Here is an 18,774-nt window from a genome sequence, read left to right on the forward strand (position 1 = left end):
GTGAACTAAATATATATTTTGAATGCTTGCTTCCCACTTGTCTGTAAGACATGCTATGGAAGAAAAATAGCACAACATTTTAAAAATGACCAGTGTATGAGATTAAAACAAACAAACAATAAGATTTTGCTGTAAAATTATTTTAATTTTGTCAGTAGTCGACCGATGGGCGTGGTCATAGATCTCTGTGATCTGATTGGTCGGCCCCGTGCTGCCTGCTCAGTAGTGAGAACGAGTCGTGTTGATTTCAGAAGTCATCATGGCGCACACTTCCCCAGTCAAAGGTAAAGGGATTTCTTCTCTTAACCTTCCGTTAGAGCTGATATCTGATCCACCGTTTAGCCTAAGACACACATGCCGCTTTTATAAACACGTCCATGTACTGAAAACTGCTGTCGTTAGCTTTTTAAGATTATATTCAGTGTACGCGGCGTCACACTGTCAGAGACATAAAAGCTAACGTTAGCTAGCTCGTTGATGCTCAGTGTACAACTAAACAGGGAAATTAGCTCATACCGCAAACCAGTGTTGTCTTTCTCTTCTTTCCGTTTTGTAACAGCTGTAGCGTGCACTATATAACAGTAGAGTTTGTGTCAAGTACCTTGCATTTTCTTATCGCTTTAAGATGTTCACCCGGTAGAGCGATAAGTAGTTGGTTAGGGAAGTGTGTGCTTCACGATAAGAGTCAGCGTTAGCAGCCTGTTAGCATTGAAGCCGTCTTGCTCTGCTTGTCATCAAGAGGCATGCAAAGGTGACATAATGTACGGAGACATTATTGTTATGTCGTTAGTAATTAACATTAGCATCAAAATAATATCGTTACAAAGTGTGATTTCACGGTATATTATCAGTGCGAGCTCTTTGGCTGAGATCTTTTGAAAACGGCTTTATAAATACAATACCATACAATGCAGTGACACCGACCGGTGTTGTGCCAAAAAGTGATTGTCTGCCAAAAATTGATTTCCAATGTTTCTGTGTATTTTTTATGTGTAATATCTTTACGTATGTTCGTAAATAGACTTCGGTGAACAGGGTTTACAAAGGGGTTATATAGAGAATTAAAACAATATCTGTTTTTCAAGTATCTTTACAACTCTCTGCTATTGTACTTACATTATAACCAATCCGGTCCTTTATCCCCACTTAAAATATTTTTACAGAAATATTGTAATATTTGCTGCCATTTCTGCTGTCCTCTTGGCCAACTTACTCTTACAAAAGACATTTTTAATGTTAATGAGATTTTTTTTAACTGTTTAAATAAAGGTTATATAAAAGTCACTGCCAAAAACTGATTGCGGCTTCTACCTTGTTACACGAATGTTGTTTGTGGCTCAAGATGACTTTATGTCATCCATGAGGGATGCATTTGACATATGTTTCACATATTATAGCCCAACAAGTTACTTAAAGCAGTTTAAATACGAGCAATCAGTTTTTGGCAAATACCGGAAATCAGTTTTTGGCAGACAATCACTTTTTGGCACAACACCGGCAAACACCCCCTATGGAAAAAAAATAATTAATTAACAAAAAACAAAAAAAATGATCCAGACGATGATTTAGCTTGGGCTGATTTTGCAGTAATTCTGTAATCAGCGTAGCAGTAATATATTTCTTTCAGGAAGCCCGCTGCTTTTATCGGTGGATACAAGTCTCCAAAAGGATCTGTCTCCACTTCTCAGGATTTCATAATGAGCCAGTGTTTGAGTTTAATAGTCTGTAATATGTTCTTTATATTGTCCATCCTCACAGTTTTTGCATACAGTTTGTAAGAGATGAGAATACCTGCTGGGCCTGAAAAGTGAAGCTACTTTGACCTGCTCCAGTAATCACATGGGGTTGGGGTCCGCATATTTGATATGGCTTATTGTTTTTTTTACACCGGATGCCCTTCCTGACGCAAGCCCTCCAAGCTATTAGTGTCTGCTCTTGGGCTCGACCCAGGGATCTTTCATTTGTTAGGGGAATTTTAGAGGTTAAGAACTGAACTGGTGCATAAAAAGAAGAATAAACTGTGATGAAAATGATAGATATAGCACAGATGTTCCAATCATTTGGATTTCATATTTAGACATATTTTCATTTAATTCCTTATGCTGGAGTTGGAGATGGCCATCCGTTGTTCTTGTGTTAGTATTTTAGTATCTGCATGGATAAAACTGAGCTAAGTTACATCTTGTTTGTTTGCTGCAACAGGAGCAATTGGATGCATTTTGAGGAAATATTGCAGATAAGGCCAATAAGAAACCCCCAGTATGCCACTGATGTATATAAATAGATTTGTAGGATTTCACTGAATGGTTTTATATGTGTTTATTTACATTTAATTTTAAAATAAGTGCGGGGCCTTTTACTCCTTTTAGGATTCCTTAAATATACTCTTTGAATTTAGGAATCAAATTCTACAAGGGAGTCTTTATGTTAAAGGTGGATCGTTTTGAGGTAGTTCTGCTGTGTCGAATAACTGTTGTTTTTTTTTTTTTTAAAGAATGTTGCTTTCAAAGTTAGAAATCTGAGCGTTAAAGTTACAGCATGATGTCCTGTTGAGCGACCACTGAGCAATCCTGTGCCAAGAATGCTCTCCGTGTAGAGGTTTACCACTCATTCAGCTTAATTTTTTCACAAATTCAATCAATATTTAACAGGTAAATCCTGATTGGACAGCCCTCAAGATTTTGATCCCAACCTGTCATGTCATGAAGTGCAAATGGGCTTATTCTTAGTTTAGGTTCAGCTAACTACATGCTACAGGGGTCATTTTTACTATGCTTAAAGATGAGAAAAGAAGTATTGAAACAAAATGTATATCGTCTGCTTCTCTTTTTCTGTACTGCATTTTCATGTAGTTCATTTGTAGCATCCATTCTGTGGCTTTTCAGTCATAGACTAACCAAGAAACATATGTAAAATATCACTTCACGCAGGGGTGTAAAACATATAGCTAGAGGGCGAGAACCAGCCTTCCAGTCTGACCCACTGGATCCACTTTCTAAAGTATGACGCCAGGAAGCTTAGTGTTGTAAGTTGTTAAAAATTGATTAAAGCACTTTTATAGCCATGACCTTTTATACCACATTAAAGGTAGATGGTTAAACCAAAGAGCTGTGCTCACATGTTTTATTTCTCATGACAGTAGACTGGCAGCATGTGGAAAACCCAAGACATGTTTTTCAAATTGCACCTACTGCTCTAAAGACACATCAGGCCGGTTGTTCATGGTTCATTAAATGGGAACATTTTGAGGCTGCATTTCTTTACTCTAAACAAAAAAGAAAAATGTTATTTTTTGTATGTAAAGAATTTGACACCTCTGATCTAAAGTGAAGTTTGAATACACAGCTACTGATTGTGAATGGACTGGTTCTTTTGAAGCCCTTTTCAATTCGAGCACTCAAAGTACTTTATACCACACTCATTTAGTTAGATGAACACGTTGGAGAGAATTCAGTATTAGTATGTTGCACAATGTTGCAATTGGTATGCTACAGCCCCTCGCCAAATGACCACTATCACATGACATGTAAAAACACAATTGTAAGCCTCCAGCCAGTCAGGTGTCTTAATTCTTTCCCTCATAAAGGTGACCTCCCCTGTACTCTTAATGATGATTTTTGACAGTATATGTCAATAAAGTTCAATAAGTTCCAGGTTTTTAAAAGGGTAGCCCAAGTAAGCAGTGTAGGTACACATTACTCCAACTACTGCGCACACAGTCACACAGAGTCATTTTGTTCTAGAAACAGGTCTGATGTCCAGAGAGGAAAGAGTGTGTCCTTGTCCTTAAATAACTCATCATATAAATGATAAATGCACAGATGCTTATTGGTTAAAAAGTGGGCTTGAAAGAAAGAAAGCAACAGTGGAGATGACCGTTAAGTGGGGAAGCATAGGAAAAAACGAGATCAAAAAAGCAGCACAAGAAGCACAGACAATGGCTTCAGTGGAGAATTTTCATTGTTTGTAACACTTCACTTTTTTTGGTTCCCATGCCGGCAGGAGCTAAGCTAAGGGGCCGAGAAACAATAGTAGCCAACAAACTGGCTTTTCAACATATTTTTCACGCAGCCCCTTTGATGAGTTTGCAGCTCAAACATGTTGATGATGGTCATCAAAGCTCTGCATGGGACTGTTCTTCAGCCTTAGTGGTCCCTTAAGTACTCTAAAGCCTAACCTGATCAAAGTATTAGATGTCATTTTCTAAATAAAAAAAAAAACGAACTAAAAATAACTGAAACTATTGTTTAGATAAAAATCAATTTTCTTGCCTTCATAACATGGGGTTAGAGCAGATGGAGTACTTCATGTGAGTCAGCAGGTAGTTAAGTTTACTTGACTATTTGTATATTTCTCAGGCATCAGAGTTTTATTTTCATGAGTGTATTTTTATTTCTTTTCCTTTCTTGCTGCAGAGCACCCGTACAGCCATCTAATCGACACACTGAAAGATGGCCAGATCAAGTTCTTCAATCCATACAAATTAAACGATCCCCGATATGGTGAGTTCAGGCCCTCTGACTGAAATGTTTTTACAGGATATGATGTTTTAAAGACACTGCAAACTCTTTTGTGTCTCAGGATAGTTGTGTAAGGTAAAAGGATTGTCTTGAAGTAACACTTAAGAGGCATCGGTGTGTTGGCACTTTCATTTGTCAACAAATTCTCAGAGGACATCTCGACAATTAACAGTTATCTAACAGGGGCGGTTAATAAAGTGTTAGGCCTAATTACCCACTGTTTGCTGTGGGAAATAACTGTTTTGTTTGCTCTGTGCAGACAAGCTGCCTCTATCCATCCGTGTCTTACTGGAGGCAGCAATTCGTAACTGTGATGGCTTTTACACAAAACAAGAAGACGTCCAGAACATCTTGCACTGGCAGCAGGAGCAGAATAAAGCCGAGGTGCCATTTTCTCCCGCTCGGGTCCTCCTGCAGGACTTTACGTGAGTTTCACAGGGCTTTCTTTGCATCAGCGCTGTGGTCTGTGTGTTGGGAAAACATGAGATGAAATCAGTTTATCTTCAGTTGGAGAAAGCAGAATGGATAGATGAGTGATAAGATGTGGGTGACGCAGGTGACCCACCAGCAATTAGCTTATCAGATCCTTTGTCATCTTTCTTTGTTTTCTGCCATAAACAAGTATACACATATGATATATATGTGTGTGTGTGTGTGTTTATATACATTTCCATTTATGTCCTTTTACAGTGGTATTCCTGCAATGGTGGACCTGGCAGCCATGAGAGACGCTGTGGCCAAACATGGTGTGGATCCTAGCCTGGTCAATCCTAAATGCCCTACAGACCTCATAGTAGATCACTCATTACAGATTGATTATAGCAAATGGTATGTTTGTGTTTATATTAACTGTTTTTGTGAATGTGAATTCTCTGTTGATTATCATGGAGAGTCAGATTGGTAAAAATATATTGTCGCTGCCTTGCCTCATGAATTTAATGTTTCTTTTTACATTTTTACTCACAGTGCCATACAAAATGCTCCCAACCCTGGTGGAGGGGAGGGTCCAAGCCAGGGGCCCTCTCGCTCAGTACACTCCAGGCCTCCATCCAGAGGGGGCGCACAGTGTGGAGGCCAGCGGGGCTCCTGCAGTAAAGCGGCCTGCAGCGACTCCCCAGGTGGATCTCCAGCCTCTGTCCAACAGATTGAGAATACACCTCTCCTCTGCCCTTTCCACCTGCAGCCCGTCTCTGAGTAAGTTTTAAAGGATGCTGGGGGGAGGGGCTAATATGCACCATGAGGATGATTAAATGAAAACAGCAGTTGAATACAGTAACTGAGCTGTTGTGCAGTTATGTTTATGTGTTGATAATACATTAGATCAGATGATTTTACTGGCTGAGGAAATTGTGCAGCCTTTGAAATTCTCGCAGATGTGGCGTTTCTGTTTGCAAAATGACCTGAAGAGCATGAGAACATCTGATTATCATGAGTTGACATACGTCAGTAGAAGTTGAATTCCCCCTTTCGCATGTTTGCTGATGACTTATATTCCTTTTTTTTCTGCAGAGTTGAAACAGCTTTGAGAAATCAGGAAATGGAACTGATCAGAAACAAAGAGAGGCTTCAGTTCTTTAAGGTAAAACAAGAAAAATGACTGCTGCTGCTGCAGTCTTTATATGATTTGTAGTTTTTATAACTGAGTAAAAAAGAAGTCACAGTTATGGGTTATGTAGCGAAACAATTTTTAAATGAATAAATGCTAAAATTTTTGATACTGTTCCCAAACAGTGGTGTTCAAAAGCATTTAAGAATGTGAACGTGGTTCCTCCGGATGTTGGTGCAGTCCACCAGTTGAACTTGGAGTATCTGTCCAGAGTGGTGCAAGTCAGCGACGGTTTCATCTACCCTGACAGTGTGGTGGGAACCGACTCTCACACCACCATGATTAATGGCTTGGGCATCCTTGGCTGGGGTAAGAGATTTTCCAATATTTTGACAGTTGTTGGCATTTTGTAAACATGAGAAAATGCTCAGTGGCTGTAATGTACACCTGTGTTTGAATAGCTATTCTGAGAAATGAGAGGAGGCGATAAAGAGACACAAATAAGTCACATACTAAAAGGGCAGCAAATACAAAAACCGGATTATGTCCAAGACGGTAACTTTGCAATGCAAACTTCTCTGCTTCTAAATTTACACTCTAGATAAAAACAAAATGGGACACTGATATGAATACAGATGTATTGCAGATATATCCACCACAGAGGATAAGTGGTGCATCAGTATGCAGTACATGTAGGGAATTCAAACAGAAGGTAGTTATGACATTTTAGAAAATCCTGGAATAATGGGTAAATTAAGCACTGTGAAATGATTCTTGGAGAAATTGTGGGGCACATTGCCTTAAACCAAACATATTTTGGAGGATGTATTTAAGGCACTTAAACAATTCCTTGGTCAGAAATCTGTGGAAGTTTTGACTCAAATAATACAACATTTTCTAGGGATAATGTAACAATTAATTGCACCACTTAGATCAGCGGTCCCCAACCTTTTTTGCGCCACGGACCGGTTTATGCCCGACAATATTTTCACGGACCGGCCTTTAAGGTGTCGCGGATAAATACAACAAAATAAAACTAGTACCGGTAACGAAAAACAGAAGATTTATTCATAACACACGTGAAAAGACTCAGGAAAACAGAGTTAACGATAAAAACGATAACAAAATAACGCTGAAAACCGATTAAAAACCCTGAAAACTATACATTTCACACCTGAGCCTCAACTCTTGCGGCCCGGTACCAAACGACTCACGGACCAGTACTGGTCCGAGGCCCGGGGGTTGGGGACCGCTGACTTAGATGGTTTAAACCTGATCCTTCACCGTGTAATATTTTGGCTGAGAAAGCCCATGGAGACTCTCACTTAGAGAAATGATTAATGAATAATATAAAGATAATAAATTATATAAAGATTAGGTTTTGCAAGCAGGTCAAACTGGTATGATGTTGTAATCGTAGCCATGTGCCGATGGGAGGGTAAAGTTCTGCAGCTGATGATGCACTGATTTACATAAAACAGAAGCAGTCAGTTCGTTTAGGTAATGACCAGCATACTAATGAAAGCAGCACAAATTAGCAGGTCAAAAATGAGCAGATGCATTAAGGGATATAGCAACATGCTAACCTAAATAATCAAGTGTAAGTGTGTGTTTTTATGCATGCACTGTGTTTTAGAAACATTGCGATGTTTCAGATTAAAAAAAGTTGAACGTCGTCTGTAAGGAACTGCTGAAGACTGTGTGTGATCTGACTGTTTAGGAGGATTTAGAGGAGTGTTGCTTTATTCTAGACTGTTCCACTGTGTAAACTTTAAATCTTCTCAAATCTCAGTTGACAGTTGTGCAGAAGAAGAAGACAAAATATTTTCTGTCAGATTGTGATCCATATGCACAGAAAGAAATTATTAATGTACCATGTGTGTAAAGTAGGATTCAGACAATAATGTAACACACTTAAAAAATAAAAGTTGTTCTATGTGTGTGCACTGCTGAGAAAAGACCTGCAGAGACGTATTCAATGTGAAACAATTTTTGTAACTAAATGTAGTTACAAATGTAACTAAAAACACTAAAAGAACATCCATATCCACACTTTTCACTCACAATATTGACGCTGCGCCCTTATAGGAAATATTGACCGGAGCTTTTTAACATCAGAAGAGTTTTTTTCGCTGGTGCAGACAGAAAGTGAAATAAAAATTAAGATAAAAACTCTACAATTTTTACCATATTTCTCTCTCAGGAGTCGGGGGAATTGAGTCTGAAGCCATAATGCTGGGCCAACCAATATCTCTGACTCTCCCTCAAGTAGTGGGCTGTAAGCTGGTGGGCTCCATTAACCCGTTGACCACATCCATAGACATCGTCCTCGGTATCACAAAGGTCAGTCTTCTCTTATGTTTCTTTATGTGTTGAGAGAGCAGAGCTGTGGTATGAGGATGCACCGATCTGATGCTTGGATCACCTATAACTCTGACCCTCACTCACAAAGCAAGGTTGACCTTCAATGGCAACAGGCCAATCAGATTTGATTATGTATAAATAGTAATGAAATAAAATCTGAAATAAAATATGATATCAAATTAATTTTTTACTTTATCTAATTTACTAAATAAAAATGGTGTATTCTTTTATTCGTTTTATGAAGCAAGAGGGTGATATTTAGGTGCCACCTGACATTGAGATACAGCGTGAGAAACACAATTAATCAGTATAACACTGGTATTGGTCAGTACTTTGTAAGGCAAGAACATGTTTCGACACTGGTTTGGTGCATATTTACTTTGTAAGAGGCAGGTGTTTGTAAAAGTGTAATTTTATCATTGTAAACTATAGAAATCAACGAAAAAACTGAAGGATGATTCTGTTGTATAAAAGTCATCTTGTTTGTTTATGTGTAATTATTTCTTGTGCTTTCTTTTTCTAAATTTTTTTTGTCCAGCACTTACGGCAGGCTGGGATCGCTGGGAAGTTCGTTGAGTTTTTTGGACCTGGAGTCTCCCAGCTGTCAGTCCCCGACCGAACCACCATTGCCAACATGTGCCCAGAGTACAATGCTACTGTCAGCTTCTTCCCTGTCGACCAAGTCACACTCAAGCACTTTAAAAAGACGAGTGAGTTAGTCACAGCTTCTGTTTATTTTTATTATTTACTGTTTATTTTATTTTATTTTTTAGTTTCCCAGGCCAACATGTAATTTTACACCATTCCAGATTTTACCCAGGAAAAACTTGAATTGTTGGAGTCTTACATGAAGGCTGTAAAACTTTTCCGAAGCTATGATGACCCTTCAGAAGACCCCCAGTACTCTGAGGTAATTTGTCCAAGATGTGATCTCTAAAAGTCTCTATTGAAAAGTGCAGACTTTTAGAGATTTAATTTTCTTAATAACTTTACAGTACATTGCCAAAGGTTGAAATAATGAGGTCATAGTTTTTGCAAATGATCCTTGTGAGCCTAAAACTCAGTTTCAGACCACCACTGTATTCCCCAACTGGTTGGCAAGTTGCTAGGTGAAGTTGGTTGCAAAGAGGTATGTTGCGCTGCACTGAAAACCTCCTTGGGATTGCTTTGGTAGCAGTTTGCCATGGTTGACCATAGTCTGAAGGAACGACGCCAAATTGTCTGCAAACACTTGCCGACCACTGGCCGAGCATCAGTGGAACTGTGAAACGTGCCCCGCACACTGGAAACAGAGAATGTCCGGCTCCAAAGTTAAAGCTGCGCCTTTTGAGACACGTTGGTTGTGCCAATAAGGCACAACTTTTGCTTGAAAGGTAAACGGGTTCGATTTCCACATTTACTTCACCTTTTCAGGTTTCATTACTCAGCAAATAGTTGGCCAGTGTTTATCAGAGAAGTCTGCTTCATACATGAAAACTATGGGGAACAGCTGCAGTCTAGCAGAGACCACAGTAATCACAGGGAACTTCAGGGAACCACTCGCCAACCAGTTGGGGAACAAATGGAGCCTTCGGGGGGCTTACTGACTGACTTCAAGGCCTGTGTCACCGAGGCCTAATATGATTGATTTAGGAACACAATTTTGACTGTTGGCACAGAAGCCCCACCCACGCTTTAGCTAGCCAATCAGAAGATGGCTGGCTAGAGGAAGAGGAACTAAAACTGGTTGTTTTAGACAGTGGGTAATTTGAGGGGCAAGATATATTTGTAGTTGAAAAAGTATGAAAAGTAAAACTGTGAATCATTTAAAGTAAATTAAGTTGAGGCCAAGAATACAAATGTGGAGATATGTGATTTTGAATTAAAAGTAATAGATTGTGGTGTTCTGTTGATATGAATGTTTTTATGAAGTTAAAAAATGTAGTAATGACACTCTGACAAGCCCTATAAAAGCTATGTTTGCAAATAGCACCCTAGGGGTCAGAAATAGAGGTCATAATGAAAGAAATTACAACTGCTGATCTTTGTGCAGGTGATTGAGTTCAACCTGAGCTCCATGGTGCCCTATGTGAGTGGACCGAAGAGGCCGCAGGACAGAGTGGCTGTCAGCAGTATGAAAGAAGACTTTCAGAGTTGTCTTGATGAGAAGGTAAGATGCAAAAACTAAACAATGTAACTTTCAAGTTAACTCTTGTGTATTTTGGTTTTCAGTTAAGCTGCAGGATTTGCAGTGTAATTATATTTTCTTTGGTTTGTCTTTAGGTGGGTTTTAAAGGCTTCCACATCGCTAAGGAGAAGCAGGAGATCCGTGTTCCTTTCTTGCACGGTGGTCAGGAGTACCAGCTGTCCCATGGCTCAGTGGTCATCGCTGCTGTCATCAGCTGTACTAACAACTGCAATCCATCTGTTATGTTGACTGCAGGTAAAGGACTGACTCAAAGAAAGAGCCAGAAAAAGTGCATTTTCCCCTCAATTCTAACATAAAAGCTCTAAAGCTTGGAGCTGTTGGTATCATTTTTTTAGGGGATATCAAAGTGTCACATCACAATGTCATAGCAGCATGATGTGTTTACTTTTCCTTGTGAACACAACAAGACAAGCCCAGACCTGTTCTGACAACAAGAGCCTGGTGACAGTCTCTAATGATATTTAGTAAAAATGGAGCTACTTCAGCCCTCTAAGAGAGCACCATGCTTTGCAAATAGAAAGAGCTAGCAGTGGATGGAAATTACTGAAGCGGTTAGATGGTGGAAACGCAGCTGATTAGAAAGTTTGACGCAAGATGCAACATCACAGAAAATAAGTCTCTTTTATTACGTGAGAATATTGTGCAGCTCCTGATGAGTTACAAGGTTAGTTAATGTTAAACTAAAGGGTTAAACAGTAATTTTACACTTCATTATTAATGTTTTATAACTTCTAGGGAAACAATGGCTACTTTTGTGGTTACATTTAACTTTTGTTGTGTCACTGTCGCTGCTGCTGACACTTTATTTTAATAGAGTCACACTTTGAATTAGGTGGTGTGTCATCACTCATGCAAGCTCAGTGGAAGATATCTTCGTTTATTTAAACGTATAAATCCTGCTGCCTGCAAGCATCAACAAAATGTTGTTCATTATTTTATATTGATATGAATATTATTATTGTAAATTTCTTGAAATAATTTTTAAGCTATATTGCACACCCATATCAGCATCATGTTGCCTGTTTTCACTGGCACTCTAAATTATTTTACAGTCTGCAGCACTGCATAACGTAGAGTTATTTGTGATTGACAGGGCTTCTGGCCAGAAAGGCTGTAGAGGCCGGGCTTCTCGTCAAGCCTTATATTCGGACCAGCCTGGCTCCCGGAAGCGGCATGGTCACGCACTACCTCAATGCCAGTGGAGTCCTGCCTTACTTTAATAAGCTGGGGTAAGTGTATGTACACAGCAAGAACACAGACAGACACAAATATCTCTTTAGCACCAAGGCAATAACCTGGAATAAACAGGTATTTGCAGGTCTGAGGAGGTATGACCTGTAACTGAACACTTAAATACTGCCCAGGTAGTAGTAAACACATAATAAAGTGGTTTGAGTCCTCCGGGAGAGTAGAAAAGCACTGTATAGGAATCAGTGTATTTAAATGGTTAAAAGTGTATTTCTACAAAAACTTAAGGTTTTTGTATATGTATGTATTGTGTGAAGTTAGTCTAATGTCTTATGTAAAGCACTTTGTTTTGTCTAGTTACAAAGAAATGTAAACATGAAGCCTCAGTCACACAAGCCTAAATGCTGGCTGGCATCTTTGATCACTAGGGAAAGATTTATATCCCTAACTGATTGGCGAGTGGTTGCTAAAGTTTGCTGGATATCACTGGGTGAACCAGCACTCTCCGTTTCCAGTCTACGCTGCAGTTTGTCAAGTTTCACTACCATTTGGCAGTTGTTATCGTCCATGCAAACTACAGAGAACCTGGTAGTACAGAGGAACCTACAGAGAACAAAGCAATCATAAGGAGGTTTTTGGTGAAGCACAGTTAGTAGTTTTCTGGGTGTGGCTAAGGTTATCAGCACTAGCACCAGCAGGCCTCTTTCCTTTCAGATCAATGTGGTTGCAAATTGCTCCATTTGAGCGGTTCTGTACCAGTTTACTGAAATAAACCTACATACTAATGTAGATTTGTTTGACTGTTGTTCACGTTGCTTGTGTGAGAGAGAGCGGTGCTGTGGGCCGTGTTCTGTAACATCTTAGACGAGTGGTTTAACCGCCGTTTTTATGTAAATAAAATATGAATAACTAAATGAACTGATCTTGTTTGTTGCCGACTGCTGCAGGGTATAGCAACATTTAATCTAGCCGCGGTGTTTTGCACCCATCCAGTGTTTATAAAATTGGGTTCACCATGAAAGCATAAGGATAAGCTTCTAAAAGGCATGTTACTGTCACAACACAACCTTTAACAAATCTGCCCAAAATTACTGTTTTAAGAGCCAAACAATACATCAACTTTACCGAAAGCCCTTCATGAATGTATTTATGACTTTGTTCATTTTAAGTTCTTGCATTAATGTTCATGACCAGATAGCTGCATGGTTTAGAAGTAATAAGTTTGGAGCTTTGTCAGCATTGTGATCTAAACCAGTAAAAACTTTGAGCTTGTGTTAATTACTACCTGTTCGATGCAAGGTTTGTGTGCTAAGGTGGTGACGCAAAAGACGCCGGAATGATTCATATCCTTTAAACAGACCTGTGTTGCCATTTCCATGACAGGTTTGAGGTGATTGGTTATGGCTGTGCCACATGCGTGGGGAACACGGCGCCATTGCCAGAAGCTGTTGTGGATGCAATCAAACAGGTAGGATCCTCATCGGGCTGAAAGGAGCTGCTGATGCTGTTAGAGCAGTCAGAGCTTCATGATCTCTTTTGTTCTAGGGTGATCTGGTGGCCTGCGGCGTGCTGTCTGGCAACAGGCATTTTGAAGGGCGACTGTGTGACTGTGTGCGTGCCAATTACTTGGCGTCTCCTCCCCTGGTGGTGGCTTATGCTATTGCAGGCACTGTGGGAGTCGACTTTGAGAAGGAGCCTTTAGGTAAGAAATGCGCTCTATTAAAGGGTTTTACCTCAGAGCTGAGGGTCGTCAGAGGATTTGGCAGATTACACTGAAGGGGCATGTTGTGATTCTATGTTTTGTATAAGCCAAAGAAAACCTTTATTGCTAGAAATATTTTAAAAAAAAAGACATCCTCTCGTGTTTGTATTTACATTATTTCATTTTCTCAATACAACTTGAAAAATTCTTAAATAAATTCTTACAAATTTGGTTTCTTGTTTGTTTGAGTAGGTTTGACATCCGATGGGAAAGAGGTGTATCTGCGAGATATCTGGCCGTCCAGAGAGGAGGTCCAACAGATTGAAGAGGACACAGTATTCTCCTCCATCTTTAAGGATCTAAGGGGAAGGATGGAGGTCAGGATATGAGCTTTATTACTTTTCTTCAACTTCTAATGCAGTTGCTGCACAGCATGAGCAGCAGTACGGTGCTCCTTCTGTCTGTCTGCACATTTGGAAACAATGCACCTAAAAAAATGCTTTTATTCAGTAGTTTGAACAGATCTGAAGTAGAACATTTCCTTGTGTTTTCAATCTGAGAGAGAGAGTGTGGAAACTGATTGATCCTGAATTGCTAAAAGCGTGACACGGATGACTGGAAAACATTCTTTGCTTTTTCTTTTTTTAATGTGATTTCTTTCTGTCTTTCAGAAAGGGAACACATTTTGGAAAAATGTTGAATGTTCAGACTCTCTTCTTTTCCCCTGGGATCACAAGTCCACATATATCCGATCACCGTCTTTCTTCAGCAAGCTGGTGAGCGCTCTGTGCTGCACATCCTTTGACTGTGTGTGGACCTTAGAGGAGATGTTTTTACTTCCCTAGTGTTAAATGTTTGAATGCTTCCGTTTTCAGAGTAAAGAGGTGCCTCCTCCTCAGTCAATAGAAAACGCACATGCCTTACTGTTCCTTGGGGACAAAGTGACCACGGACCACATTTCACCAGCGGGCAGCATTGCAAGGGTCAGCGCTGCTGCCAAGTACCTAATGAGCAAACGGTCAGTTTCAGCCTTCAGCCCTTGTGGACACATACACTTAAATCTTTCAAGGCAGCTTCAGTTGGACAGCTTTGTAATCAACCAACGTCAGGTTTTCAAAGATGATGGCAATGGTTAAAACTTGGGTTTAAATGTTTGACGCTCTAAATGAGAACATTTCAGCACATATTTAAAATCCAAAGGAATAAGTGGTGCAAAGGGATTTGTAGTTAAGTTATCTGCTTCATGGTCTGATCGTCCCCCTGTGACATCATCCACGACTCGTGGCATTGCCGCCATCACAGAGCAGCAGAGGAGGTTAGCGTGCATCTGTTTGTGTTAGCACTATCCATCCTCCATAACACACAAACGTAAAACACAAGTTTATTTCTCACCTAACTGTGTGGAGATGCAAAATGAAACTATAGTGAGGCAGATTTGATTTATTGGTCTGGTGATAATAACAGTTTAATGCATCAGTGAGGAAATGAATTAAAAATCAGCTCAGTTGGCGAGCCGTCACCATTATTGAATCAACCATAGGAGTATGGAGGGAAATCCAGGGTTTCTTTCAGCAGAGTTCATACATTATGAACCTCCAGCATTTCGAATTTAAAGTAATGTTTGCAGAGACGATCAAATGAAATCTATCAAGAAAAGCAAGTCTTGTAAACCTGCATTATGGTGAGATCTTTTTCACTTTGAAAATTGAAAGATAATTCAACTCGTTTCAATTTCATTTCTATAGCATAAAATCACAGCAACAGTCACCTCAAGATGTTTTTTATTGTACGAAAACAATTCTACAGTAACAAAGAGAGAACCCCAACAATCAAGACAAACCTCTGAGCAAGCAGTTGGCGAAAGTAGGAAGGAAAAACTCCCTTTTAACCTGATATTGACTAATATTGTTGACTTTGGAATTGTTCCTCAGACTGACACCGCGAGAATTTAATTCATATGGTGCTCGCAGAGGGAATGACGCCGTGATGACCAGAGGCACGTTTGCCAGCATCAAGCTCCAAAACCGATTCATCGGAAAGCCAGGCCCGAAGACTTTGCACATTCCATCAGGCCAGACAGTAAGTGCAACACAACCTCAATGGTTTCCTTTTAACTTTTGACAAATATTGGGCTGTTTTGGTTTTGCTGATGTACTCACTCGTGCTGCATGAGCTAGCTGTTACCCCGGGCGGGTCTGTGACCTTTGGGTGGCTCCATCTGTGTGTCTAGCACTGCTGATTGCTGCAGGCTCAAGCCAGACTCGGTACTGTGTTGTTTCTGCTGTGTCAGAGCAGCTAAAGATAACTGCTCTCTCTTCCTGTGTCTGCTCAGCTGGATGTCTTCGAGGCAGCTGATCGCTATCAGAGAGACGGCATTCCCCTCATCATCCTGGCAGGCAAAGATTACGGCTCTGGAAACTCCAGGGACTGGGTGGCCAAAGGACCGTACCTGCTGGTAAACAAGCTGCAGTTTTTATAGTTGTAATTTAGCAGAGTTTACACTACAGTAGGTTGACCCACTGTGGAATGTGGAAATGGCCGTGCATGTTCAGCAAACTGTGTTCCACTGTGTTTCTACTTCCTTGCTTTTGTTGTGGTTGCAGGGGGTGCGTGCGGTGATTGCTGAAAGCTTTGAGAAGCTGCACAGGAACCAGCTGGTAGGAATGGGGATCATGCCACTCCAGTTCCTGTCAGGCCAGAACGCTGACTCACTGGAGCTCAGTGGCAAGGAAAGATTCAGCATCACCCTGCCGGAGAGCCTGAGTCCAGGGCAGGAGCTTACCGTCAAGGTATGCAACACTTGCTGCATTTTAGCCTCTGCAAAGCTAAAGTTATTTTTAAGCTCTAAACTAAATGATGAAACATGTCAGTGACAAATGTGCTAAAATCCTGATTAGAAAAATGTTATTTTAATTCTTAGTCTCACTTTATGTGTTTGTCCACAAATTAGTCCCTCTCTGCAGTTTACTAGTCATGTTCGGGTCTCCTTGCTGAGTGAAGCGAAACGTGTCTTTCGTGTTTTCTGTTGCAGACCAGCCAAGGAAAGTCCTTCTCCGTCACCGCCCTGTTTGACAGCGACACGGACGTTATCTTGTTCCAACACGGAGGGCTCCTCAGATACGTTGCTCGGACTTTGCTCTGAAAGAACAGCAGCCCCTTGGCATTTAATGTCTTCATCATGGATGAGAAAAGCTCACAGAGCTGGATTAGCGTCTCCAGACTTTAGCGGAACGTCAGTTTTAAGACCCCCGCAGCTTCTAAATCACTACACACAGCTGTTTCAGCATTTAAAAGGGCACCCTTTCTCCTCAGAAGATCTTCCAGGCTTGAGAAAAATGGTGACTGTCACTCAGTAAGGAGAAACTTCCTAGACTAACTGCTGAACATAGTTTTTGGTGTTTTATCATGCTGAAAGGACTTTTCTTTCGACACGGAGATGAGCCAAAAAGAAATTGATCCTCCTTCATTTAACTTTAAAAAAAAAAAAGAAGAAGAATTTGGCCAAAGGCTGAGATGGTGGTAGGTACGATGGCATGAATACTTTGTTTTTAGAGCGTAGTACTGCTCTTTCACCCCCCAAACAACAACAAAAACCATCCAAGTTGAATTTTATGAATTTCAGAAATTTGCAGAATTGATGTCACTTCCCTGTTTTCAGTGCTGTTAAGATTTTGCTAATCAAACCTGTTGCAGAAAGTACACTTGTCTCACTTTTAATTGTGGAAAAATGTGACATTTCTTCTTTTTGCTGTTACTGGTCTTTTCCCTTCATAAAGATGGCTTGTATTACAACTGACAGTTCTCGGCATCACATTAAAGGTTAATTAAAACACTCTTTCAGCATTACCAGGTAAGCTCTTTGCTCTGTTTCCACTCTTGCTGCTAAGCTAAGTGAAATGACTGCTGGCCAGAGCCCGAAGCTTAATTTAAAGAACTGTGTTGAATCTCCTTAGAGTGACTTTTACAGTGAAGACAGTGATTTATAAACAGTTTTTGCTCAAAAAAAGGTGCTGCAAAACATATCTGGGCCTTATAATGAAGGAGACGCTGCTTAGTAAAAATGAGCTTTTCAGAAAAGAATTAGGGGAACACTTACATCACACACTCAGTCAGGGTATTGTTGGCTGAAACATGGAGGCCTGTGCAACTCTCCAGGGATAAACTTTCCCTGACAATCACTGACCTGCTGTCAGACCAGTCATGCTGGATGATGGTGTAGGCACAGCTTCTCCAGACTCTGTCACGTGTGCTCAGGATGAAGCTTGCTGTCATCTGCAAAGAGAATAAGGTGCCAGAAACTTCCTGTTTCTGGTGTTTTTTTGTTGAATCCCAGTCAAGCTACGCATTGCTGGGCAGAGAGTACTGGTCCCACTAAAGCCATCCTCATGGAGTCTGACAGTTGGGACACCTGAGTAGTCTGATGGGGGTCATTTGTTTTGGGGCTCTGGCAGCGCTTGTCCTGTTCCTCCTTGCATAAAGGATCAGATAGCGGCCCTGATCTTGTATCAAGGACCTTGTACGACCCTGTCCAGCTCTCGTAGAGTAACTCTCCTGGTATCTCCTCCACACTCTTGAGACTGTGCTGGGAGAGCAAACTTTCTAGCATTGGAACGTTTAGATGTGACATGCTGGAGGAGCTGGACTACCTGTGCAACCTGAATGGGCCGCAGGTACTGTCTGATAGGCCACCAACAAAAAGCAAAATTAGAGAAAAGTCAATCAGGAGGTATAAAGAGACCTCCAACCTGTGTTTTGTCATCTCTCCAATGAACCTGTTGGTCTTTGCTCCCTAACAGAAGTGACTGATAATCGTAAAGTTTGCCTGACTTTGTGTTGTAATGTATTGACCAAGTGTTCCCTTAATTTTTTTTTGAGCAGTGTAATTAAAACTTCACCATGTTTGACTACTCTGCAGTGAGATGTTCATCATTATTTGGCACTTAACTTTTTCATTTGTGTAAAATTAATATTAATGATCACCAAGGCATAAAAACGGCATGTATGAAATCAGTAAAACAAATCTCATTTAAAACTTGCTAAAAAAAAAAGACCTAACCTTGCCTTACCTAGTATAGAATAAATTAGTGTAGTTCTTATAAAAACAGTGTAAGTTTGTTTTCTAGATCCAAATCTCTGCATGGACTAGCTGTTTATTTCATTTCACACCTGTTGAGGCAGCTACTTCTCAAAGTCATATTAAAATGACGTCACAGTAAATCGGCACGTCGGAGAAAAAAAATTACACACTTGAGTCGTTATTCTTTAT

At 40.3% G+C, this 18,774-nt stretch overlaps 1 protein-coding gene across 1 annotated transcript; it reads left to right on the forward strand.

Moving 5' to 3' along the window:
• Positions 1–200: 200 nt before the first annotated feature.
• ireb2 (iron-responsive element binding protein 2) lies at positions 201–18,415 on the forward strand. Its single transcript, XM_085462459.1, has 22 exons — positions 201–284; positions 4,416–4,502; positions 4,780–4,945; positions 5,211–5,348; positions 5,487–5,714; positions 6,030–6,099; positions 6,252–6,435; positions 8,270–8,409; positions 8,969–9,140; positions 9,240–9,340; positions 10,463–10,579; positions 10,693–10,852; positions 11,712–11,847; positions 13,190–13,274; positions 13,352–13,508; positions 13,761–13,885; positions 14,180–14,284; positions 14,384–14,526; positions 15,440–15,587; positions 15,841–15,963; positions 16,112–16,297; positions 16,540–18,415. Exons 1-22 carry the CDS (start codon positions 260–262, stop codon positions 16,648–16,650), a joined length of 2,907 nt encoding a protein of 968 aa, XP_085318585.1. The 5' UTR covers positions 201–259; the 3' UTR covers positions 16,651–18,415.
• The last annotated feature ends 359 nt before the right edge of the window (positions 18,416–18,774 follow it).

This window comes from Copadichromis virginalis, linkage group LG7 (assembly GCF_057382275.1).
Source record: "Copadichromis virginalis isolate Kocher_CV1m ecotype Utaka linkage group LG7, C_Virginalis_male_GT1.1, whole genome shotgun sequence".
Classification (NCBI taxonomy): Eukaryota; Metazoa; Chordata; class Actinopteri; order Cichliformes; family Cichlidae; genus Copadichromis; species Copadichromis virginalis.

Bases quoted from the DNA above. Each gene is read 5' to 3' on its own strand.
- ireb2 (XM_085462459.1), top strand. From the start codon at position 260: ATGGCGCACACTTCCCCAGTCAAAG. The intron at 6,100-6,251 runs GTAAAACAAGAA...GTTCCCAAACAG, and splicing joins AGAGGCTTCAGTTCTTTAAG to TGGTGTTCAAAAGCATTTAA. The intron at 15,964-16,111 runs GTAAACAAGCTG...TTGTGGTTGCAG, and splicing joins CCAAAGGACCGTACCTGCTG to GGGGTGCGTGCGGTGATTGC.